General features: G+C 37.7%; 1 protein-coding gene across 1 annotated transcript; it reads left to right on the top strand.

The window, feature by feature from the left end:
- Window positions 1-1,034: 1,034 nt before the first annotated feature.
- SELENOT (selenoprotein T) lies at window positions 1,035-26,244 on the top strand. The gene is made up of 6 exons (XM_059064233.2): window positions 1,035-1,390; window positions 19,794-19,904; window positions 20,483-20,609; window positions 22,626-22,713; window positions 24,781-24,934; window positions 25,489-26,244. Exons 1-5 carry the CDS (start codon window positions 1,254-1,256, stop codon window positions 24,903-24,905), a joined length of 588 nt encoding a protein of 195 aa, XP_058920216.1. The 5' UTR covers window positions 1,035-1,253; the 3' UTR covers window positions 24,906-24,934; window positions 25,489-26,244.
- Window positions 26,245-26,319: the final 75 nt, after the last annotated feature.

Raw genomic sequence — 26,319 nt, 5'->3', positions numbered from 1 at the left:
CCGATTCAAACAGTTGCTAATGAGGGAAGGGAGGGAATGCAGAAACAAGGGAGGAGCAGTCAAGAAACAATAGTGCAGCCCTGGAACAATATCTTTCAGTTCTTCTGCAGGAACTAAGGCCCCTACCCTGGTGGAGGATGGTAACTTCAAGCTGAGCACCTCACCACCAACCAATCAGAAGAAAGCTGCACACCCTGCATCCCTCACCCCAAATTTTGCCTATAAAGACTTTATAGGCAAAACCACCAGGGGTTTCAGGGTTTTAGAGCACAAGCCACCCATCCTCCTTGTATTGGCGCCTTTACAGTAAATGCTGCATTTTCCTTCACTACAGCCCAGTGTCAGTAGATTGGTTTACTGCCCACAGGTGAGCAGACCCAAGTTTGGTTCAGTAACAATTTAAACAAATTAACAATAAAAATAAATAAATATTCATTAAGACAGGAGAAATTTGAACACTGGATATTTTGGTATTAGGCAATATTTTATTTTTCAAGGTGGGATAATGGTATTGTGGTCAGTTTTCTTCTCCCCAAAGAAAAGTTATTTTTTAGAGATACATGCTTAAAAATCCATAGATGAAGTGATATGTCTGGTATTTGCTTCATGGGGGGAGAAGTGGTTAGAGCTGTACTATAGACAATTAAGATTGCCAAAATACCAGTAATTGTTAAAGGTCGTTAATGAGTTAGGTAATTACTCTGTTCTTGTATATGATGAAGTTTTCCAAAGGTCTTTTTAAAAAAGACTCCTTTAGAAGAGCGCAATATTCCAAGTTCAAAGAAAAGGCCACATCACGCACCCAGAAAGAGGGAAGCATTCCTGTTTGGAAGGCAGGGGCTTTCTCTTTTATCTCCCACACCTGAATCAAGGCTGTTAAACAGGTGTTCCTAAGTGTCTCGGGGAGATAAAAGTCTGAACTACATGTAATTGTATGTAGAACCCAGGTGTGCCAGAAGCTCTAATTAGCGGGCTCCTCTAATATCCCATCAGCGGCTGTTTGTTCTCTACCTACCTCACTCCATCCCAAGAGTCTCCGCGCACATCCAAGATGGTGGGTCAGCACCGTGAAACACATCAGCTCTCCTTCCCAGAGCGTGCGCAGGCGCCGGGATACGCAGGCGCATTCCAGCTTCCCTCACGACCTTGGCGGATCGCGCCTGCGCGGTGGGGAGCAGCTCGCGGCTCCGGCTCTACTTAGGGCCGGCTGCAGTCTGAGTCTGAGGGCGGCCGAATTGGTTTGCTAGTTTAAGATGAGGTTTCTGCTACTTCTCCTGGTGGCGGCGTCGGCGGTGGTCCGGAGCGATGCCTCGGCCAACCTGGGTGGCGTGCCTGGCAAGAGATTAAAGATGCAGTACGCCACGGGGCCGCTGCTCAAGTTCCAGATTTGGTGAGTATGTGCGCCGGCGCCCGGCCGCCCCGCCGCGCCTTCGCTCCGCGCCTCTCACCACGCGAGGCCGCGGCTTCGCGGCCTAGAGAGCTGAACCTCCCTGTCCCGGAAGAACGGAGCCAGCAGCCTTCCGCTGCCTACCTTCTCCGGGGCTCTTCCCGGGTATGTCCAGGCCGCCTTCTTTGCCTCCAGACACAACCGCTCACTTCATTTTTGGTTCCTAGAATGGAGGGAATGGGGAAGGAGGGCACGAGAAGGTTAAATACTGAAAGGCGAAGACGCGGGGACACTTGTCAGTACGGAGGACCGGTCGGCGGCGTCACGCCATGGCCACCCGGCTGCCTGCGGAGGTGGGCATGAGTCGGCGCAGGGTCGGCGGAGGAGATCCAGCGTTTGTTTCCCGGTTAACTTCCTCTCGGCTTTCGCGGGGTACGCCAAGGCGGCCTCGCTGCCCCGTTAGGCGAAGGTCACCTCGGGTCGTTGAAGGAGACCCGCGAGGGGCAGACGCCTTTTTGTCTAGGATCCGCCGGGGTGACTGTTAGGTGAGAGCGCAGGGATTCTGACGGCTTAAGCTTGGTTGGGGAGGCTGATTCTCCGTTTGCAATTTCTAAAGTGTTTTTGTAAAGGAGCACGTTGTTCTTCTGACAACCTTTCGCTCCCAGACAACTGCATCTTCTCCCCCATTCCCCTTACTCCCGTGAGTTCCCTGCCCTGGCATCTCCGTTTGCCTTTTAAATCTCTTGGGCATTCAGAGAAATAGAAAAAAACAACCCCTTTACCCCCCAAACCCGGCATTTTTCGACAATGTTCTGTAAGTGTTTTTGTTATTACCTAGTTAAGTATTAGAAGCAGAGCAGTAATGCATGTGATAAGGTAAGTGGTGTTGGGGAAGGTTTGAATGGCTCAGATTAAAAACAAAAACCAAAATTGTAAAGTTGTGGAAATTAGAATCAAAAGGTGACGTTTTTTCAGAATAGGATGGTTGGATTAGTAAGTCTTCAGAGTCCTGATACTTTGGAACATTGGTGTTGGCCATAATGCATTTAAAATCAGCTCTTTCACACTTTATGTATTAATACAAATGTACTACAGTTTAGATTTTCTACCTATCCAACTAGTTTTTTTGCTTAATCTTTAAAGACTAAGCAAATCTTTAATATTAAATCAATTTAAGTGCTGTTTAAAGAGTCAGAAAATAAGATGGTAAGTCTTTATTTTTGTAGTGAAAACTAAAAACCTTGCAACTTCCTTCTGATTAAAAAAAACTCTCTGTAGTGTTTATGTGTGCTTGGCATATATCATTCATATATGATACTGTAAATGGGAGTTATGGCTTGATTATTCTGACTTTTTTCTCCATATTTATTTTTTTCCATTAGAAAGTGGCAGTCGTTTTACTAACTTATAAATATTGTTAAGGATTAAGTGTGATACTTTTGGATTTAAGTAGTTAAAAAAAAAGACTGCATTTTCCAAGTTATGTAATTTTTCTATGTTGTATGTCTTGGTTTCACTTGGGCTTTTCCAAAATACTCTTCTTTTACAGTTGCTTGTATTGGAATACTTATCACAATAATTTAACACATGTACCTTATAAAGTTTTGAAAATGTGTATACAAATGTAGGGAGAAGGGCATTTACTCCTTCTAATTAAACTTTTAAAAAAAAGTCTTTAAGTACTTCAGTTAAACTTTTGATACGTAATTTGTGTTTCCTTTTTTTCTTTAAGTAGAGAATTACAAAAGTCTGTTAAGTATTTTCTTTTGCAGTCATCCTGAGCATGTTACATACAAAAATCCTTCCCTTTTTTTTTTTTTTTAATCTGTAGATGGGAAATAACTATTAATATGCCGGTAGAGTTTCTTGGGCATTTATTTGCAAGTTTGTTTGGGGAAGGAGAGGAAGCGAAGACAGTTGAGGGTAAATATGTGAAAATTCTTTTAATTCCATTTGAAATCGGAATGCTAGAAAGTGCAACTTTTCATTAATTACCAATGTTAACAAAGGAGAAAACTATTTTTACCTTCCTTTCCATTGCTTTTCTCCTTTATTATTTTATATTTATTATGAGTGCTCTTTAACTTTAGCTCAATATATCGTGTTAATTGTGACACTTTTGTAATTGCTAATAGAAAAAAACAACACAACACATAAATGGAATCGAAGGGAGAGAGATCAAGCATGCAAAATAGCTTAAAACAAACTTTCCTATTCTGTGTTGATGTATTGTCTCAGTAAATCCTCATTCAGTACCTGCTTGTGCCGAGGGCTAAAGATACCCTGGTGAACAAGACAAATGTGGCTCCTCTGGAAGCCTGCAGAGGACAGACTTACTTTACGTACCTGAATGTTTGGTTTATTACATCCGTTGATTGAGCAATTGAATTAGATAAGTTTGATGACATTGATTGCGTATTTGGGGAAAAATTTTGTACTGCTTATTTGGACGTTTAAGTATTAAACATAAAAAAGGAAGTTCTCTAATCAGAGCTTAAAATAAAGTTCCCTTGTCACAGTTTCCTTTCTTGTGTTTTTTTGTGTAAATGTATTCTGACAGGTACTGTTTGGCCTGTTTGCATGCTTTTTTCCTCCCATACGTGTGAATTAACATGTCATCAGATTTACAGCATTTCATCAGTTGTTGCAGTTTAAAGAGATTACTGTCTACAGCTCTTTATGGTTAACACTTAATTTGAACATTTGACAGTTGATGTACTAGGAATAGTAGGTTAAAGTTAAGATATCAAAGCGTAAGCAGAATACAGAATTTTCCAGTTTTTGTTAATTTAAGAATCCACTGCTGTAATTTTAGGACAACCAATTTCTAAATGGAGTTTTAAGAGGTAAATGAAGCAACTACTAGAAGTAGAGATTTTAATTGAAATTTATACCAACTTAGCCTTTGCTCTCACGATATGGAGGCAAGAAAATAAAGACCTAAGTCTGATTTGGGTATTGATACTGATCAAGGTTAGTAAAATGCTGAATTGAAGAAATCTGAGAAATTGGGAATTACAGAGACCATGTTAGTTACTTAGACAACATTTGTATATTTAACAAATATTTGTGCACCATCTCTATGAAGGTGCTTTGTTTGCTTGGTGCTGGGATTTCAGTTCAGTGCTCTCATAGATGTTAAAGGCAAGAGTAGAAGGCAGTCATTAATCCATGGACAACACATAAAATTACAGTTGTGTTAATTGCTGTAGGAAAGTAATATGGTATGAAAGAGACCTAGTCACAGGATCAGGGAAGGCATGAGAAAATGAACTTTGAACTGAGACTTGAAGGATAAAATGTATTTAGACAGCACTGTTGAGCAATGGAAATAACATGTTCAGTGACCTTATAGTAGGAGAGAACATAATTTCTTTTTTTTTGCCATTATATCAATTGTACTTTTTTTCTGAATTTTATTTATTTTTTTATACAGCAGGTTCTTATTAGTTATCCATTTTATACACATCAGTATATACATGTCAATCCCAATCTCCTAATTCATCACACCCCCACCCGCTGGCCACTTTCCCCCCTTCGTGTCCATACATTTGTTCTCTACATCTGTGTTTCTATTTCTGCCCTGCAAACGGGTTCATCAGTACCATTTTTCTGTGTTCCACATATATGCATTAATATACGATATTTTTCTCTTTCTGACTGACTTCACTTTGTATGACAGTCTCTAGATGCATCCACGTCTCTACAAATGACCCAATTTTGTTCCTTTTTATGGCTGAGTAATATTCCATGGTATATATGTACCACATCTTCTTTATCCATTCGTCTGTCGTTGGGCATTTAGGTTGCTTCCATGACCTGGCTATTGTAAATAGTGTGGCGATGAACATTGGGGTGCATGTATCTTTTTGAATTATGGTTTTCTCTGGGTATATATGCCCAGTAGTGGGATTGCTGGATCATATGGTAATTCTATTTTTAGTTTTTTAAGGAACCTCCATACTGTTCTCCATAGTGTCTGTATCAATTTACATTCCCACCAACAGTGCAAGAGGATTCCCTTTTCTCCACACCCTCTCCAGCATTTGTTTGTAAATTTTCTGATGATGCCTGTTCTAACTGGTGTGAGGTGATACCTGATTGTAGTTTTGATTTGCATTTCCCTAATAAATAGTGATGTTGAGCAGCTTTTCATGTGCTTCTTGGCAATCTGTATGTCTTCTTTGGAGAAACGTCTGTTTAGATCTGCCCATTTTTGGATTGGGTTGTTTGTTTTTTTAATTTTGAACTGCATGAGCTGTTTATGTATTTTGGAGATTAATCCTTTGTCCGTCAATTCGTTTGCAAATATTTTCTCCCTTTCTGAGGGTTGTCTTTTTGTCTTGTTTGTAGTTTCCTTTGCTTGGCAAAAGCTTTTAAGTTTCATTAGGTCCCATTTGTTTATTTTTGTTTTTATTTCCATTACTGTAGGAGGTGGATCAAAAAAGATCTTGCTGTGATTTATGTTGAAGAGTGTTCTTCCTGTGTTTTCCTCTAAGAGGTTTATAGTGTCCAGTCTTACATTTAGGTCTCTTAATCCATTTTGAGTTTATTTTTGTGTGTGGTGTTAGGGAGTGTTCTAACTTCATTCTTCTACATATAGCTGTCCAGTTTTCCCAGCACCAATTATTGAAGAAACTGTCTTTTCTCCACTGTGTATCCTTACCTCCTTTGTCATAGATTAGTTGACCATGTGGGTTTATCTCTGGGCTTTCTATCCTGTTCCATTGATCTATATTTCTGTTTTTGTGCCAGTACCATATTGTTATTACTGTAGCTTTGTAGTATAGTCTGAAGTCAGGGAGCCTGATTCCTCCAGCTCCGTTTTTTTCCCTCATGACTGCTTTGGCTCTTCGGGGTCTTTTGTATCTCCATACAAATTTTAAGACTTTTTGTTCTAATTCTGTAAAAAATGCCATTGGTAATTTGATAGAGATTGCATTGAATCTGTAGGTTGCTTTGGGTAGTATAGTCATTTTCACAATATTCATTCTTCCAATCCAAGAAGAGAACATAATTTCTTGAGGCCAAGGCTGCTGACCTTAAAGACCAAAGAGAAGGTAGCACAGACCCTGGAAGGTCTGGATGGTTATGTTAAGGAAAAACCAGTAAGTATCATTGTGGTAAAGACATGACAGGGAACCAAAAAATACATGTGGGGAGACCATTTTAGGGGACTCTTGGAGTTGCCCAGGCAAGAGACAGTGGAGCTTGAAATAGAAGGGTGGTGGTAGGAGTAAAGGGACAGGTTTAAGAGATTTTTTTTGCACATATATTTAGCATTTCTTGGTGATTACATTGTTTGAGGGGCTGGAGAGGTAGCATGCAATGAGAGGTGTCACAGGTGACTCCTGAGTTCTGGAGTGATGCTGTGCCATTCACTGTAGTGATAAACAAAGAAGACAATTTTTATGGGTTTTTTTTGTGGGGGCAACTGAAGGGGATGAATCCTGAATTTAAAAAAATGTATAGGTTACAATGTGTTAATTTCAAATGTACAGCAAAGTGATTGTTTTAGTTTCCATTATAGGTTATTACAAGATGTTAAGTGTAGTTTTCTGTGCTATATAGTAGGTCCTTGTTTACCTATTTTATATATAGTAGTGTGCATATGTTAATCCTAAACTCTTAATTTATTCCCCCAACCCCCATCCTGTGTGGTAGCCATAAGTTTGTTTTGCTTTGTTGCTGAGTTTTTAAAACTAAAAACACAGTAGCCAGGGGAAAATCCTACAAAGAAATTTTCATCTCCTCAAAATAGTCACAGTAACTGAAACTAAAAACTTAAATAACAGTTATTATATTTCTCCAAACCTGTGATATGATAGGTTGTAAGATACACCGTTATTCTGTATACCACTCAGAAGGAAAAAACTGGCCATTTAAACTGTGACATACTAATGGTTATAAGATAAATCTTGGTTTTTAAAACGATGCTAAATGGGAAGAATGAAGAATGTACTACTTGGAAACAGTGAAGTAAAGGAGTAATAAGAAGTTGGTTCAGATAGTAGAGTAGTATAGAGTGCTCTAGAGAACAAATAAAATGATGGCTGCTGCACCTGCCGCTATGTTAGATTTTTAAAGTTACATAGAATTTAGTTGCCAGTTGGTTTTTTGTTTGCTTTGTTTTGTTTTTTTACCATTTTAAGCAATAAATAGCTCAGGAGCTAATTGAATACCGTGCACATAATAGTTGTTTCTTCTTAATATTGAATGAAGTACCTTAGTGCAAAATTTTTAAATGTAAGTAAAATATGAATGGTTTCAAGGTTTTATCTCTTCTTACAGAAAATGGGAACATTGTTTCCTTACAGTTTGCCATTAAGGTTAGTAAGTGGTAGAGATCAAATTTAATATATCATTTGGAAATCTCATAAATAACCTCATAAATTTTGAATGGTATAGGTACTGGGAAGGTGAGCATTTACTGGACTAGCAGTTTGGAGGCCTATGTTCTTAACTCGATCTGCCTTTTATCTTCTGAATGACTTTGAGGAAATATTTAATCTCTAGCTCTCAACTAGTTCATCTGTAAAATAAGGGTGTTGGTTGCATTTCAGTTACCTGTAATATTCTATTATTAGGTACTGTAAAGAAGCTTGAAGCCAAAAAGTAAAAGCATGCATGTATGTTTCATTTCCATCTTTGTCACTTAAGAGTGTAGTTGGAGTCCTCTGGTTCATTTGATTTTTGTCACCGTCCCTGCTTTCCAAAAAGGAAAATCATGTTTTCACATACTTTATCTTGATTGGGGTGTAGCTTGGTAAGGAAGAAATCTTGGCCACAGATTTTAGCAAGAACTGCTCATAATCAAGCCCTTGTTTTGTTTTTTGAAATTTTTATTGGAGTATAGTTGATTTACAGTGTTGTGTTATCAAGCCCTTGTTTTTAATGTTCCCTTTCTCGTGCCACTTGTTTTCCTGTTTTGTCCAATTTTTAGGAAGATACGAATTTGTTTTTTACAGTAACATTTGAAAACAAGTTGTCTGGTGGGAGAGACAGACATGTAAACAATATAACAGTAAACCATTCTGTTCTGAGTGTTCTAAAAGAAGTCTTAAAAACCCAGAGAGAAGAAGGATTACCTATTCAGGGAGAGTTGGAAGGCTTTGCAGAGGAGGAAATGAAATCTTGGAAGGGTATGGGGAACTCCACCAGGAGATACAGAGAATGAGCTTTACTAGCTAGAGGAAGAACACATGCAAATGAAGCCTGACTCAGCATAGAGGGGGAGGAGGAGACAGGAAATGAGGAGAGCTGGAGTCAGCTAATCAGTTAAAAAACACCTTAGCACCCTGTACCTGTTACTACCATTTATCAAGTGCTCATTATCATAATTTATTATTTGTATTGTCTTTAATGTTGTAATAAGAGCTGCAGTAAATAAACCTTTGAAAGCTTTACTTATGGACTTTCAGCTTAAAAAAATGAAAATAGCTCTCTGGCTGTTGATGCCGAGAAAGCTCAGCTTCTCTGTACACTGGTGCAGAATCGAATCTGGGAGACAAAGTTTTGGGTGAAGTAGAAAAGGATAGCTTTATTGCTTTGCCAGGCAAAGGGGAACACAGCGGGCCCCTGCCTTGAAAAGCTATGTGTCCCAACCCAGGAGGATTTGAGGAGGAGTCTTACAGCAATAGTTCAAGGGGGTGGGGTTGCTGACAAGATTAGGGTGTGTGCAGGGTCTCTTAATCTTGATGAGCTTCTTGGTCCCTTTAATCTTCCCTCAGGTGGTTTCTTGGCTTCTCCTCCCTTGATTAGCAACTGTTAATGGAGGCTGGAGTCTTCCCTGTATGAAATGGGGGACAAAAAGGCTTCCATGCCCTGGATCCCCATAGGATCCTTCCCGGTTTCACTGTGAAAATATGTTAACTGTAAAAATAATTTTTTGAAAAGTATATGGAAGAAAGTGAAATATCCTTGTAACTCTTTAATAACATTTTGAAGAACCTCCTTCAAGCCGACTCTTCATGCAGAAACATATGCTATGTTATATAATTTTATATTAATGAGTTTATAGTTGTATGCTTTTTAAACAAATTTGCCTTCCCCTCATCACTTATCTTTTCATATCAGCAGATACTGTTCTGTTTCAACAGGCATAGTACTCCATAAGATGGGTATTCTTTAATTTCTTTAAGCCACTGAGTCTGTTTAACATTTATGTTGGTCCTGATTTTTCATAAAATTACTTTGTTAAGATGACTGTCCTCCGATATCATGTGTGCTTGTCCAATTATTTCCATAAACTAAATCCATAGAAGTAAAATATTATGATTACATTAATGGGTATCACATTTAAAATTTTGACATAATTAAACTAGTTAATACTCCTACCAGAAGATCTTAAAGTGGGTTGGGTTTTTAAAATTCTTTAGTTTATTGCACTGTAATTTAATTAGAGAATGTGACATTTGCTGTTATGTTTTATTCCACAGACATACTGAGGACTTAGCTCAGGAGACAGCCTCTCAACTCTGAGGGGGACTGTTCTGAAGAAGTAAGGGAGGAGCCAGAATATATAGGAGTTTTAAAAAAAACTCCACATTATCGGAACATCAAAAGATTACTGTTAATTAAAGAAAACCAGATATCTCAAGTTAATGAATTTAGTGCTTTTCTGTGTATGGGAACATGCAAGAGTCTGAGCTTACTGAAATTCCTTTGTTATGTACCATAACTGTCTAGGTCCAGTATCCTGTTTTTTTTTCCATCCTGAATCTTCTCAGGGTGCACAGCTGGTGGTGTCTGCAGTGGCTGCTGGCTTGTTGGTTGCAGCATCCTCTGTTTACTGAGATAGCTGGTGACATTCTTCATCCACCGACTTATTTGTGACCTAACATAGATGGTCAATTGTTGTAAATAGTCTGTGGTCTCGCAGGGTGTTTTCTATAGGAAAAAAACTGATGTATCTCTGGATTCCATTTATTGATGATACTGTTCAGATCTTCTATACTTTTTATTATTCATGTTCTAACACTGATTCAGTTTTCCACCCATCAATTTTCTTCAGGGCCTTAAAATATTTTTTTAAATTCTGCTTTTGGTTTTGAGGTTTCTTACAGTCCTTCCTTATCTCTTTTATCATCCTACTTCTTGCAGAATATTTTTGGGTTTTTTTGTTTTCTTTTTTTCTTTCTTTTTTTTTTTTTTTTTTTTTGCGGTACGCGGGCCTCTCACTGTTGTGGCCTCTCCCGTTGCGGAGCGCAGGCTCAGCGGCCATGGCTCACGGGCCCAGCCGCTCTGCGGCATGTGGGATCCTCCCGGACCGGGGCACGAACCCATATCCCTTGCATCGGCAGGTGGACTCTTAACCACTGCGCCACCAGGGAAGCCCCAGAATATTTTGGGGTGTTGGTTCTTGTTTTGAATCTTTTGTTCCGCTGTTTTTGCTCTTTCAATTTGTGACATTTTTTTCCATAGTCCCTCGGGTGTTTTGTTTTTTCCTTCCTGTTTCTCAAGCAAGACAAGGGAAACAGCTTCAGATATTATCAGTTGGTGAACTGTTATGTTGCCGGCATCAGAAAGGCATAGATTTTTGTCTGTTTTGCTTGCTGCCGTTTATCTTTAGAGCCTAAAACAGTACCTGTCATCAGGCAATATTTATTGAAAAAGTGAGTATAATCTCATGGTAGTCCACTGTGTTTGGTTCTGACATAACCTATCTTCTCCCTCCTCACTTCCCTTTAAAAATTCCTAACTGGAGTATAGATCGATGTTTTCTGATACTGTTCCTTTCAGGTGGATTTCTTCTTGGTTGACCTCTGCTTCAGTTTGGTAGCTTTTAGGCATAGAATGTGATACATGTAAAACTTCAGTTTTGAACATTCTCTTCACTCAGTAACCTTCCTGACCTGGCCTCCATCTCTGCTGATGGGGCTAAACTTCCAGAATTCATTGTTATTGTCCGTCATCTTCCTGCTGCTCTTATTCGCCAACACATCCTTACTGCTTTTCCTGTTGGTGGTTTTCTTAGATCCCTGGTTTTTTTAATCGAGTTTATTTTAATGTCTGAAGTCAGTCTACAACAACAGGTAAAAGTGTAAGACAAACAGGAAAGCAGTAAAGCAGGCAAGAGACATATCTAGTTTTGCCATTGAATTAGCATAGAACACAATATATATATATATTTTTTATCAGTCTCTCTAACAACTTATAAAAATGCACTGAGGATGAATTTTATGGTGTGTGAATTATATCTCAATTTTTAAAAATGTATTGAAAAGAATAAAAGTGTTGTAGGAAGGGGGATCCCTTCCCGAGAGTGAGCTCTTGTCTAACACTTGGAAACGAATTGTCCGAGGAGACACACATGCTGACAAAGCAAGAGACTTTATTGGGAAGGGGCGCCCGGGCCTAGAGCAGGAGGGTAAGGGAATCCAGGAGGACTGCTCTGCCACGTGGCTCACAGTCTTGGGTTTTATGGTGATGGGGTGAGTTTCTGGGTTGTCTCTGGCTAATCATTGAGACTCAGGGTCCTTCCTGGTGGCGTGTGCAACTGCTCAGCCAAGATGGATTCCAGTGAGGGGGATTCTGGGAGGTTAGTAAGATATGTGGACATGTGGCGTCTCCTCTCTCTTCTTGACCTTTCCCGAATTCTTCCCTTTGGTGGTGGCTTGTTAGTTTGTGTTCCTTACCAGGATCTCCTGTCTTAAAATAACTCATGCACTTTGTTACTGTCTTTGCCTGGCCAGGGTGGGTGGTTTCAGTCAGTGCTTCCTCTAACAGAAGCATCAAGTCATGTATGAAATATTTTAAGATGAGACAGAAATTCCTGCAAAATGCAGGTAAGTCACCATTTATTGAATGCTTTTATCAAGTCACTTTTACTGAGTGGCTACCATACCTTGTAAATCTGTTGATGAGCAGTGCTTTCCAGAGTAAAGAGATAAAATTCCTTCCTCACAAAGAGCTGAGGAACTTAACAATTTATAAATTCTTCGTGGAATAGTCTGCAGCGAAAGACTTCCTGAAATGTTACGCCAAAGGTATAGGAAAACTAGAAACTAGTGACCTCAAGAATAAGACACAAAGAAGGACGAGAATAAAAACAGATCATTAATTGAATTTTAGGTTTATCAAATCTTTGGAAAAAACCAAGGAAGCCTGAAATTTTTTTTTTTTTTTTAAATTTTGGCCGTACCACATGGTATGTGGGATCTTAGTTCCTTGACCAGGGATCGAACCGAGCTCCCTGCAGTGGTAACACAGAATCTTAACCACTGGACTGCCAGGGAAGTCCCTGGAAGCCTGGAATCTTAGAAGCCATATTCATATTTTGTATTCGTATGCGTTTTTACTATGGTGGCCACTGTGGTGCTCCTAGAGTGAGGCAGCTCGAAGGGAAATCACTTGATTTCATCTAATACAGTTCTTAAACCTGATAAGCTCATACCTGTTAAGTGCTGTTTTTCAACTCTTAAAAATGCTAGCGTCTGTGATACAGAGTGAAAAGTCAGAAAGAAAAATACTGTATGCTAATGCATATATATGGAACTTTAAAAAGCGGTACAGATGAACCTATCTGCAGGGCAGGAATAGAGACATGTAGAGAACAAACCTGTGGGCAAGGGGGAGGGGGAGAATGAAGTGGGAGATTGGGCTTGACATATATACACTACCATGTGTAAAACATAGCTAGTGGGAACCTGCTGTATAAGCGCAGGGAGCTCAGCTGGGTGCTCTCTGATGACCTAGAGGCGTAGAATGGCGGGTGGGGTGGGGCGGGAGGTCCAAGAGGGAGGGGACATATGTATACATATAGCCGGTTCACTTCCTTGTACAGCAGAAAGGAACACAACATCGTAAAACAACTATACCCCAATTAAAACAAAACAAAACGCTGAGCAAGTTCTGATCTACATTTTGATCTTCATTCAAAATGCTTGAGTGCTTTTTTAATTGAAGTGTAGTATAGTTGATTTACAGTGTTTCAGGCGTACAGCAAAGTGATTCAATTAGTTTTTCAGATTCTTTTCCATTATAGGGTATTACAAGATATTGAATATAGTTCCCTGTGCTATACAGTAGGTCCTTGTCTTTTATCTGTTTTATATATAGTAGTGGGTATTTGTTAACCCCAAACTCCTAATTTATCCCTCCCCCAACCCCTGCGGTAACCATAAGTTTGTTTTCTATGTTTGTGGGTCTATTTCTGTTTTGTACATAAGTTCATTTGTATCTTTTTTAGATTCCACATATAAGTGATATATGCTATTTGTCTTTGTCTGGCTTATTCACGTAGTATGATAATCTCTAGGTTCATCCATGTTGCTGCAAATGGAATTATTTCATTCTTTTTTATGGCTGAGTAATATTCCACTGTATATATGTATCACATCTTTATCCACTCATCTGTTGATGAACATTTAGGTTGTTTCCATGCCTTAGCTGTTGTAAGTAGTGCTGCTGTGAACATTGTGTGAGCACTCTTTTTTGTAATTTTTTTAAAAAGCATTTATCCGGTTAGTCTGTTCACCCCTGAATATCTTGTATCTTGTATGGTTTATAGAGCCCCTTGTTCAGGTTTCATTGCTTAAAACACTTAGAGCAGATAATGCACCAGACAAATGTCTATTACTACTTCTACTAAACAGAGCAAGGAGAAATAAAGATTACTTCTAAAAACCCAGTGTTCAGTGATCAGTGCACTGTCAGACTGGTCAATGCTGTTGACAATTAGAAAGCATGGTAAAAATACCTTCCTGATTTTCTGCATACACCATGGGAGAAATATTAGTTGAAATTCTTAGAATGCAAGTAGAGAAGCCAGTTTTGAACTGCTTTAAACAACACATTTGGAAATCTGTTTAAAACTACTAAAAGCATAGTATAGAATCCAAAGGCAGGAATGCAGCAGTGCCTGAAGATGGCCTGAAATAGAAAACTGAAAGGTCTGAGAGGACTTCATACACTTTCTCTGGCTCACATCTGTATTCTTCTCAGTAAAATATATTTCATTTTTCTTTCTCTCTTTGAAGATTGATTTATCTCCTCTCCTCAGTCTTTTTTTTTTTTACTATTTAAAAATATTTATTTATTTATTTATGGCTGCGCTGGGTCTTCATTGCTGTGGGCTCTCTCTAGTTGCAGCATGCGGGGGCTGTTCTTCATTGAGGTTTGTGGACTTCTCATTGCAGTGGCTTCTCTTGTTGTGGCACACAGGCTGTAGAGCACGTGGGCTCAGTAGTTGCGACTCGTGGGCTCAGTAGTTGTGGTGCATGGGCTTAGTTGCTCTGCGGCGTGTAGGATCTTCTCGGGCCAGGGATTGAACCTGTGTCCCCTGCATTGGCAGGAGGGTTCTCAACCACTGCGCCACCAGGGAAGTCCTCCTCAGTACTTTTGAAAGATTACCACTCTCCTCTACCTGCAACAGCTCTGGTTAAATGTTCACCTGTCTGGAGACAGTTAACTTTTTTTTTTTTTTTTGCGGTATGCGGGCCTCTCACTGTTGTGGCCTCTCCCGTTGCGGAGCACAGGCTCCGGACGCACAGGCTCAGCGGCCATGGCTCACGGGCTTAGTTGCTCCGCGGCATGTGGGATCTTCCCGGACCAGGGCACGAACCCGTGTCTCCTGCATCGGCAGGCGGATTCTCAACCACTGCGCCACCAGGGAAGCCCGAGACAGTTAACTTTTTAAAATCTCAGTTCTTTGTTTTTAGGGAGGAAACTCAAGCCTTCGTGACAGGTTTGCATTTCTGGAACATTAGATATTGGCAGGGGGTTGGGTCTTATTGTATAAACAGGATCCAATCCTATGTGTAGGTGGGAGGATAATTGGAGGGGAGGTTATCGTAACTAAAAGGGGAAGGTGAGTTCAAGAGATGCGAAAAATAGAAATCACAAGTATTTAATTCATAACAGTAAATATCTGAGATTTTGCCCCATTTTCCTTTAATAAGGAGATAAGGAGATAGGAGAGGTTGGGGTTTGTGACAGACTCAAGTTGATATAAGTAGGCATTTGACTACAGTTAGGGGCAGATGTTAGTATAGAAAAGGAAAAGTGGGGTGGTTGGCACCATGAATTAGGAGACTGAAACTTGATGGACTTAAAAAAGCACAGAATCTATTTGAAATAGTATGGACAAATTGCCTAAATTTCCTTTCTGTTCATTACAGAAAGATGATGCAAGTTCTCTCTTTTAGCAAATTAATCTTAGAAAAGTGTTGTGTAAAATATTTTAAATTGAACAATTGCAGAAGTTGACTCCATATAGTAAGATATTTTGTATTGCAAGGAGATTTGCAAAGTGATTAGGACTTAAATTAAGATTTGTTTTCAGTTTAATTTACTTCTTAAGGGCCTTTGGTCCAGGGGCAGAAGAAATAGGCAGCAGCTACAACATATTTTTAGCATGTTCACATCTTTATTCGTTGAAGGTATACTGTGAGTTATATAGTTTTACTCACTGACCCAGAAAGAGTGAAAAGTTGAAAGAACTGGGTGTGGTGGTAGAGGTGGAATGATTACTGGCTCCTTACCATGTGTGCCTTTAATTTAACATTTTGCCCACCTTGATAAACAGTAGGTATGTTTTATTTTGGAAAACATCTGTCAGCAGTAGAGATGGCTATTTCAAAACAAGTTGAACATTTGGGGAAAATAATTACATAGGGAAAAAGTTACTTGTTTTTTCTTCACAAGTCTCAAAGCAAATATAGGGAGGAAAGTTTACTAATGCATAAGTAAACTTGCCTAAAAATAGGTTGTGTCAGTCTTGTAAACTACTTCGTTTTTCAGAAATAAGAAATGTACAGTTTTTTTTGTTTTGAGGTATAACACATTAGTTTCAGGTGTACAATGTAGTGATTTGATATTTGTATATATTGCAAAACGATCACCGTGATAAGTCCAGTTAACGTCCGTCACCTTACAGTTACATTTTTTTTCTTGTGATGAGAACTTTCAAGATCTGCTCTTCTAGCTACTTTCAAATATGAAATACAGTATTATTAATTACAGTCACCATGCTGTACAGTATACATCCCCATGGCTTTATCATTTTATAACTGGAAATTTGAAGAAAGTTACAGGTTTAAAGTCCTTTTTATATTTCAAGATTATGGGTTGATTCTATTTGAAGTTTGATTAAAAGATTTGTGACTTAACTGAGGAGTTGAGACCTGAAGAACCAAGGATAGAGTTAGGCTTCTGAGCATAATAGCCAGAAAACTAGGTGACTAGGAGGACTCTGACCTAAAGTGTTGCCTGCATATAGACATACTTTCTTTTACGAAGGATTGGAACTCCCAGAGCAAATATGAGGACTGTTGGGGTCCACAGGCTTAGTTCACCCGGAGGGAGAATCTATATCTTCATCATGGAAGAACCTCTAGAGATATCTGCTACTTTATGGGTACTTGATTGTGGCTTTGTGGACACAGGGAAGGTTAGCTCTTACATCATCTAACTTTTATTGAGGTTTAATGGAAAGGGCCTAGGATCTGAAATCACAAAGTCTGTGTTCTGGTCTCAGCCCTGACTAAGGGCAGGGACCATATGTGAAGTCACTTGATCTCTCTGGGTTTCAATTTTTTCCCCTTCATCTATAAAAAGGGAAATTTCAACTCAAGGAAATTTCAACTCAGGTAAGTCTCCAGCTCTCAAATAATGCATTAAAAGTTAGATACTATCATTTTAGATCATCAACTCCATTGTAAACACCGATGCAAACTTAGGCATTGAAATCAGGTGGCATTTCTTGGTTTCAGGGTAGTTAGGCATATAAGTGCTTTACATTTTTTTTTTTTTTTGGTAGTATCTTCAAAACAAAAGCAACATTAAAAATTTCTTATATAGAAAGCAGTTGTGAATCTGACAACAGTAATAATAAAATATTGGATAAGGTGAATGTTTAGGAAAGATAAGGTGTCTGGAGATTAAGTTAAGTATTTAGTTAATAGAGACTTGTCTCCCTTTGCAAAAATTTCATACTTTTTAGGGACTTACTCTTCTGTGAAATTTTCATTCTAATGTAAAACAAGTATTGCTTGTAAAGAAAGAGTGGTGAATTTCTCTTTTTTTTTTGTGAAAAGTGAGTTTTCTTACATTGAGATCTACTAGTATTTGGACTGGTTCTCCCTATCAGATATAAACTTGTTGCTGATCCCTTGAATTGGTCGTGGTGGTGGTTGATATTTTTTTCCTTGATGATTGTGGTATTTTTTTCTTTGATGATCGTATGATTGACAAAGTTGGCATCTTGGGTTTCACCTTATTATCTATTACTGATTCTGCTCCCTCCTACCAAGTGGTACCTTCATTGCTGTATATTGTGTTTTTAATGATAGACATCGTAACAGGTATGGGATAATAACTCATTGTGGTTTTGATTCGCATTTCCCTGTTGATTAGGGATGTTGAGCACCTTTTCATCTTATCTGTTGGCCGTTTGTATGTCATCTTTGTGAAAATGTTTATTCAGCTTACCTTGCCTTATTTATTTTTATTTTTTGGATGCACCCGGCTTGCAGGATCTTAGTTCCCCAACTGGGGATTGAACCCAGGCCCCTGCAGTTGAAAGCACTGAGTCTTAACCACTGCACTGCTAGGGAATTCCCCCCTTTTCCCATTTTTAAAATTAGATTATTAATTTTTTGGCTATTGAGTTGCATGAGTTTCTTATGTTTTAGGTAGTAACCCCTTATCAGAGGTTATACTTGCAAGCATTTTCTCCCATTATGTAGGTTGCCCTTCCTTTCATTTTGTTGATGGTTTCCTTTGATGTGCAGAAGCTTTTTAGTTTGTCATAGTCCCACTTGTTTATTTTTGCTTTTGATGCCTTTGCTTTTGGTGTCAAGGCTAAAAAAAAATCATTGTCAGGACCAGTGTCAAGGAGCTTACTCCCTATATTTTTTTCTAGGAGTTTTATGCCTTCAGGTCTTCTGTTCAACTCTTTAATCTGTTTTGGGTTGATTTTTGTGTGTGGTATAAGATAGTGGTCCAGTTTCATTCTTTGCATGTCCACTTTTCCCAACACCATTTATTAAAGAGACTATCCTTTTCCCATTGTATATTCTTGGTTTCTTTGTTAAAAATTAATTGACCATGTATGTGTGGGTTTATTTCTGGTTTCTCTCTAATTGATCTGTTGTCTGTTGTTATGCAACTACCATACATACTGTTTTGATTACTGGAGCTTTGTAATATAGTTTGAAATAAGGAAGCATGGTGCCTCCAGCTTTTTTCTTCTTAAGATTGCTTTGGCTGTTTGGGGTCTTTTCTGGTTTTATACACATTTAGGATTGTTTGTTCTATTTCTGTGAATAATGTCATTGCAATTTTGATATGGATCGCATTGAATCTGTAAGTTGCTTTGGGTAGTATACACATTTAAAAAATACAAATTCTTCTGATCCACGAACATGAGATATGTTCTCATTTATTTGTGTCTTCAGTTTCTTTCATCAATGTCTTATTAAAGTTTTCAGTGTACATTTTTCCCCCTGTATATTCATCCTGGTGGTGTATCTCCCTTTTCTTGCTGGGGCAACAAATACCATATATACACAGCCTCGTTATTCAGAGATTTTAATGAAGGTGTTGGGATGCTGTTGACTTAATTTTTGGAGTAATGACATGGATTACTGTCATTGCTGAAAAGTATCTTCCCAGTCTTTGTTTTCCTTTGCAAAATAGAATCAAATCTTAGAGTCAGAAAGGATCTAAGATTATTATTATTTTTTTTTGTGGTACGTGGGTCTCTCACTGTTGTGGTCTCTCCTGTTGCGGAGCACAGGCTCTGGACACACAGGCTCAGTGGCCATGGCTCACGGGCCCAGCCGCTCCGCGGCATGTGGGATCTTCCCGGACCAGGGCACGAACCCGTGTCCGCTGCATCGGCAGGCGGACTCTCAACCACTGTGCCACCAGGGAAGCCCTCTAAGAATTTTTAAAGTTTCTTTTATTGTGATTGAGCAGGCATGTTTGCCTAGTTAAGGGTAGAGTGGGAATAAGAAACGGTGTGTCATGTCTCGTGCCTTGGTATTTTTTTTAAGCTTCCTGTACCCAAATTTTGAAAGTCCCTATGTCAGATAAATAAGAGTTGTTTTCATTTCAGTGTTTATACAGTTGTTAATATCAACAACAACAGAAAAAAAGACAAAATGATTTGAGAGCTCAGAATATGGTGGATTCTCTGAATAGGTATTTGTTTCTCTCCAACAGAAACCAAAATCTATAAAGTTTAATTTTCTAATAGAAGGATTTACTTGAAGGGAAAGTAACTTAAATATGTGAATTCTATGAAAAAAGTTCATGTATCCAGCATCAATCATTATTAGTTTGTGACTGTTCTTGAGAAACATTTTTAATATTGGTAATAATTTTTAGGCTTTGTATAACTACAAAATAAATCTAGTCATATTCTAAACGACTTAATGGAAGCACTTTCATTTTTCTGCAGTGTTTCCTGAGGTTATAGGCGGGTGTTTGAGGAGTACATGCGGGTTATTAGCCAGCGGTACCCAGACATCCGCATTGAAGGAGAGAATTACCTCCCTCAACCAATATATAGGTAAGTAAATTTCTGTAGTTTATAAAGGAATTTTTAAAGTGAATTCTTTCATATTTGTAAATAAACTTTTGTGAGTTGGTTCAATTAACTTTCCTTGGTTATTATAATTTCTTAGTTGATTATAATTTACAGAGAACAGTTTTATAAATAGCAAGTTTATTTGATCCAAATATGGAAGAATTTTTCTGTAACAAGGAATAGAGGAAGATCATTTCAGAGATGGCAACCCTTCTAAAGATGTGTTTTCTTATGTAATTTTTATTGTGGCTGTAGATCAAGAATTCCTACATTTTTATAGAAAGTCAGTGGTACAAAATTCTGTACTGTTAAAATAGTATTTTTAAAGGCCAGTGCTCTATAGTTTTATAAATTAATTTTTGATTGATTCAAAAGATGTTAAACATTTTTGTTTTAAAACTGCAGGATAAAATTTAGTTACTAGTTTTTTCCTAGTGTAACTGGCAATTTTTAGATTTGGTGTTTAGAAAATGTCTATACACATAGACTTGAGTTAAAGAAATTTTGAAGTAGGTGAGAAATTGCAGCTTCTGATGAATTTCCTTCTTTTCTTTTAATAGACACATAGCATCTTTCCTGTCAGTCTTCAAGCTAGTGTTAATAGGCTTAATAATTGTTGGCAAGGATCCTTTTGCTTTCTTTGGCATGCAAGCGCCTAGCATCTGGCAGTGGGGCCAAGAAAACAAGGTATGTAATGTAATAGCTTTGGTAGCTGTAGGTTCTTAAGTTGTCAGTGAGATATTTTAATGGATTTTTTTTTTTTTTTTTTTGGTAAGTACTTTTTGCTATTTACATGTGCTGTTTCAACTTAAACCACTTTTTATTTCTGGGCAAAGCACTTAACTTCCTTTAGCCTTAGTCTCCATATTTATACATTAAGAATGATTAGGTCTTATCTTTTTATTATTTGAAGGATAGAGAGGTGTTACTTTAGAACCTGGGCACAAAATAATTTGATAACTGATTTTGATTATATAAGTTGGGCCAAATCATACAGCAAAACATATATACATAATGTAGGCCTTTTATACCAACTAATGGGTATTAATAGCTTTATTATGTTAAAAATGGGATTTCCACCAATTTATTCTTATCAGAATTCTGTTTTTATTATTCTTTGAATTTTCTGTTCATGGGTAATCTAAAGCAGATTACCTGAAACAATCAGTATAAATATACATAAGAATCGTGTGCTGTTTATTTTATTCTTTGTAGGGTCTTGCTGCAGCATATTCTCTTTCCAGATCTCATCTGTTTTACTTAAAACCATCTCTTCTGGAGGGTCTGTCTTTCTGCTGTGAGAAATGGGAATAATTTCTCTCTTGAATGAGATCGCTTAGGTTTCCTTCTAATAAGTATTCTCTTTTGGAGTCCTCTGTCTGGTCTTATCCTTTAGTTCTAGGCTGAGACTACCTTTAGCCAACTTCTAACATAGCTGTACTTATTTATCTTAGGGAATCACTTATTTCCAGTCACAGGCAAGGCTTCTTTTTTTCTTTCTTTTTTTTTTTTTTCTTTGTTTGTGGTACGTGGGCCTCTCCATTGCGGAGCACAGGCTCCGGACGCGCAGGCTTAGCGGCCATGGCTCACGGGCCCAGCCGCTCCGTGGCACGTGGGATCCTCCCGGACCGGGGCACGAACCCGCGTCCCCTGCATCGGCAGCCGGACTCTCAACCACAGCGCCACCAGGGAAGCCCAAGGCTTCTTAACATAAACATCCTCAGGTGCTACCTCTAATTCAGATGTGTCTCTACTCTGTTATTAACAAAATATTGATTTACATAGGATTAAGAATTAGAAATTAAGTACTTACTGATAACGTTTTGTGCTGTATTTGTTAATTCTGTTGATTCTAAATTGTCTTTAGTGCCTTTTACTTCTTTAGACTTATGACATTGTCAGTCTACTATGGAAGAGGATACTTGAAGGCTGTAGCTTTCGTGACACTTACTTGTGTATTGTTCTCATGAAAGTAGACTTTGTGCCCAAATGCTAGGATAACTTCTATGAAGTCAAAGCCCACCTAGCTCAAGTGGGGTTAGGGGAAATCTCCTTCTCATCTGCTATAGGCATTTTGATTTATTTTTCTGAAACAGCTGGCTGTGAATTGACATCCTCACTACATCCTGCTTTTAGGTGATTTTGTTAAATTGAAACTTTTCTGTTCAACAGGAGCCTCTGGTCTTTTGGGACTGTATAGATTTGCCTTCAAAAGGTGAATGAATGTAACTTAATATGCTAGTGCTTTCTAACCTACTTTTTATTAGTTTGACTTAAAATGATTTGTTTGGAACACGGACAGGTTGTGTTTTGAATACATGGAGTTGCTGATTATTGCATCACTAGTCTCTTGTGAGTTCATACATTATATTATAAAAATTCTAAAATGAACCCTTCTTACGCTGGTATTCTTTTGTTTAACTTATTAAGGCTATTATGAGATTTTTAGAGGTTTTATCTTTACATTAGGAATAACATGTAATTTCTTCAGAATGTATAGAGTTGTGAATTAATGTTACAATTTTCTGTGTACACTATCTGAATGTATGGAGTAGCAGTGATAATTTGTATAGAAACTTAAGTAGATTTAAAAAGTTCAATTACCAAATAAAAATGAGACTATTTAAAAGCTTACTTAATTTGTCATGTTGTTTTGATTTGAAAATGGCTTTAACTATTGTACTTAATTCTATTTTCTTTTAGGTCTATGCATGTATGATGGTCTTTTTCTTGAGCAACATGATTGAGAACCAGTGTATGTCAACAGGTGCATTTGAGATAACTTTGAATGGTAGGTTCTGAATAGTTTGCATTCTGTGATAAATGTTAAATGATTTATAATAAGTGTCAGGCCTTTGCATTTTTCATGGTATGCTAAATTATCTCTTTACATGGTCCTCACCTACTCCCATGGCTTTAGAATAACATCTATATGATGACCCTTAAATGGAGAGCTCTGGAGAGCTCTAGACCTCTCTTCTAGGTGTTATAGCCAGGAATCCTGAACATTACCTACTCCCAAACTGTTGATTACCTCAGCTTCCTGTAATTCTTTTATACTGCAATTTGCTCCTTCCCTGACATTTCTCACTTATTTAAGGGCACCATTATCATTCTACCCAGTTGCCCATGTCAGAAAACTAGGATAACATCCTAGGTTTCTCCCTTACTCTCCATATCTAATGGATTACCAATTTTTCTCAATTCTACTTTTTACAGTTTTCAAAAAATCTGCTTCTATTTATCTTCATTGCTAACCACCCTAATCCAAACCACAATTATCTTGCTACCCTCTAACATATTCTCTAAACCAGAGGTTGGCAAATATAGCCTATGAGCTAAAAATGACTTTACTATTTTAAAATTTCTTTAAATTAAAATTATTTTATTCAAGTATAGTTTATTTATAATATCACGTAGATTTCAGGTATACGGCACAGTGATTCAGATTCTTTTCACGTTTTTTTCCCTTATAGTTTATTACATAATATTGAGTATAGTTCCCTGTTGCCGTATAGTAGGTCCTTGTTGGTTATTTATTTTATAGAAAGCAGTATGTATATGTTAATCCCAGCCTCCTAATTTCTTCTTCTTCCCAACCCCCTTTCCCCTTTGGTAACTATAAGTTTGTTTTCTGTGTCTGTGAGTCTCTTTCTGTTTTGGAAATAAGTTCATTTGTGTCTTTTTTTTTTAAGATTCCACATATAAGTGATATCATATGATATTTGTCTTTCTCTTTCTGGCTTACTTCACTTAGTACGATAATCTCTAGGTACATCCATGTTGCTGGGTGGCTCTTACCTTTTTTTTTTTGGCCAAGCCACGCAGCTTTCTGGATCTTAGTTCCCGGACCAGGAATTGAACCTGGGCTCCAACAGTGAAAGCACCAAGTCCTAACCACTGGACTGCCAGGGAATTCCCTCTTATATTTTTTTAATGGTTAAAAAAAATCAAAAATACTTTGTGATGTGGAAATTATATGACATTCAGACTTCAGTATTCATACCTAGAGTTTTGAGTTTCATCATTGAAAAAATTGTGTAAATATATCTCCCTGGTTTTATAAGTACCTATATGGTATCCTTGATTTTGCCTCTTGATATGTAAAGCCTAAAATATATACTGTCTGGCTTCTTACAGAAAAATTTGCTGACACCTGCTCCAACACTTGAGTCATTTAAAAGAAAATTTTTTTAATGCACATTTCATCTTGTTGCTTCACTCTCTCAAATTTATTAAATGGCTTTATTTTGTTCTCAAGATAAAGACCAGAACATTTAACATGGACAAAAGGCCCTGAATGATGTAGCCTAGGCGTGGGCAAACCATAGCCCTGTGGACCATGTCCTCTGCTACCTGCTTGGTGAATAAAGTTTTATTGGAACACAGCCATGCTCATTCATTTATCTATTGCCTATTACTGCTTTCAGGCTACAATGAATGTTAAGTAGCTGGGACAGACTATACATCTTCTTGAACTGAAAATGCTTACCCTGCCAACCTTTCCAGCCTCCCTTGTACCACTCTCACTCTTCTATATTTCAGCTTTCGTGTTTAATAATACCTCCCAATTTTAATAATCTCTCTTATAATAATAATAAGTACAAAGGCTCCTTCCCAGCCTCTCATATGTCCCTCTTGTAGCATCTTCTAGTTTTGATTTTTAGTATACAAATGTAATTTTGTAGCTATTTATATAGTTCTTTTTATATTTCCCCTACTAGAATGTAAACTCAATGAAAGCAAGATGCTGAATTCTATCTCCAGCTGTGTGCATAGACAATACATATTTATAGAATGAATGTCTATTATAGAATCATCTTTAATTTGGAAGGGGTGGTACCATTTATTTTTATAGATGTACCTGTGTGGTCTAAGCTGGAATCTGGTCACCTTCCATCCATGCAACAGCTTGTTCAAATTCTTGACAATGAAATGAAGCTCAATGTGCATATGGATTCAATCCCACACCATCGATCATAGCCCCACCTATCAGCACTGAAAACTCTTTTGTAAGTAGTTTAAAAATACAGTAACTATGTATAGGTATCAGTTAATTGTCATGAATCAGCAAGCTATTTCATATATTAGCATAATAGGTATAGATATATATAATAATATTGCATATGTTGTCAATTGAGTTTCCAACTTAAGATTTAACAGATGGTTGTCTCCTTCATTAAAATTTATAAATGACCAAGAGAGTGTGGATCTGCTAAAATAAAGTAAGGTTGTACTATGAATTTTATGTTTAAGACTTAACAGTTGGGCCTGTAACATCATTTTTTTGACTTGTGAACTTCTAATGGCCAGAATTCATATACTATATGTATATTGTACATATATACCCTCTCTTTACCTTCAAATAACTAGTTCCAAAAACTATGCAAATTCTTTTCACATGCCCAAGATAGAAAATTTATAAGCAAATGTGGGTGAACACAGAGAGGTGAAAGTTAGTTAATTTTGTTTAGTAGAGATGTTCTCGGTTCTTTTCTGATCAATGAGTGGATTTTACAAGAGTGAATTTTGAAACAAAATATTCTTTTTTCTGTGTGTCTTTCAGACATTAAGGGATTTTTACAAGAGCAGCGTGACTGACATTATGAAGGCCTGTACTGAAGACAGCAAGCTGTTAGTACAGACCAGATGCTTTCTTGGCAGGCTCGTTGTACCTCTTGGAAAACCTCAATGCAAGGCAGTTTTTCAGTGCTGGCACATTTTGGAATTCTGCACATTCGTGGAGTGCAATAATACTGTATAGTTTTTTTTTCTTCCCCAAGTCCACTCGGTTAATAGTTTTTTTTAAAAAATGCAGACATTACTACTTGCACTTCTTTTTTCTCGGTCATATTTGAAAAAGTAGAAAATTGAGTTGCAATTTGATTTTTTTTTTCAAAGATGTCTGTTAAGTCTATTGTGATTTTATATGAATTTTCCTTTTTTATAGTTTAAAATTGATCCTTTGGGGACTAGAGCTGAAGTTCCCAAATACTTTGTAAGAGTTTATCAGACATCTCTAATTTGGTCATGTCCAATTTATATAGTTTTCAAAATACTGCAGATTGTGAACAGCACATTATATAAGATTATGGGGGGAAATCCTATATCCAGAGTACTCTACCAATTTGTGTATGTGTGTGTGTGCGTGTGTGATTACCAGAGAACTACTAAAAGACCAACCACTTTTTAAATCCTGTTAATGTAGTTCAAGTGTCCTGCCTTGACCAATTTAATGAGTTGATTAACTGGGCCTTTATACTTAACTCAATAAAAAACTAAGCAGATGTAAGTTAAATAAAAAGTTTGAGTTTATTGCCCAGCGTACCTATTAACATTATATTTAACAGTTGTCTGCGAAGTTTTGTTTTTGACTCACAGAGAATTTCCTACGGGA

The sequence above is a fragment of the Kogia breviceps genome, chromosome 5 (genome assembly GCF_026419965.1).
Source record: "Kogia breviceps isolate mKogBre1 chromosome 5, mKogBre1 haplotype 1, whole genome shotgun sequence".
NCBI lineage: Eukaryota > Metazoa > Chordata > Mammalia > Artiodactyla > Physeteridae > Kogia > Kogia breviceps.
The sequence above is the reverse complement of the archived record's forward strand: the minus strand, read 5'-3'. Positions and strand labels throughout refer to the sequence as shown.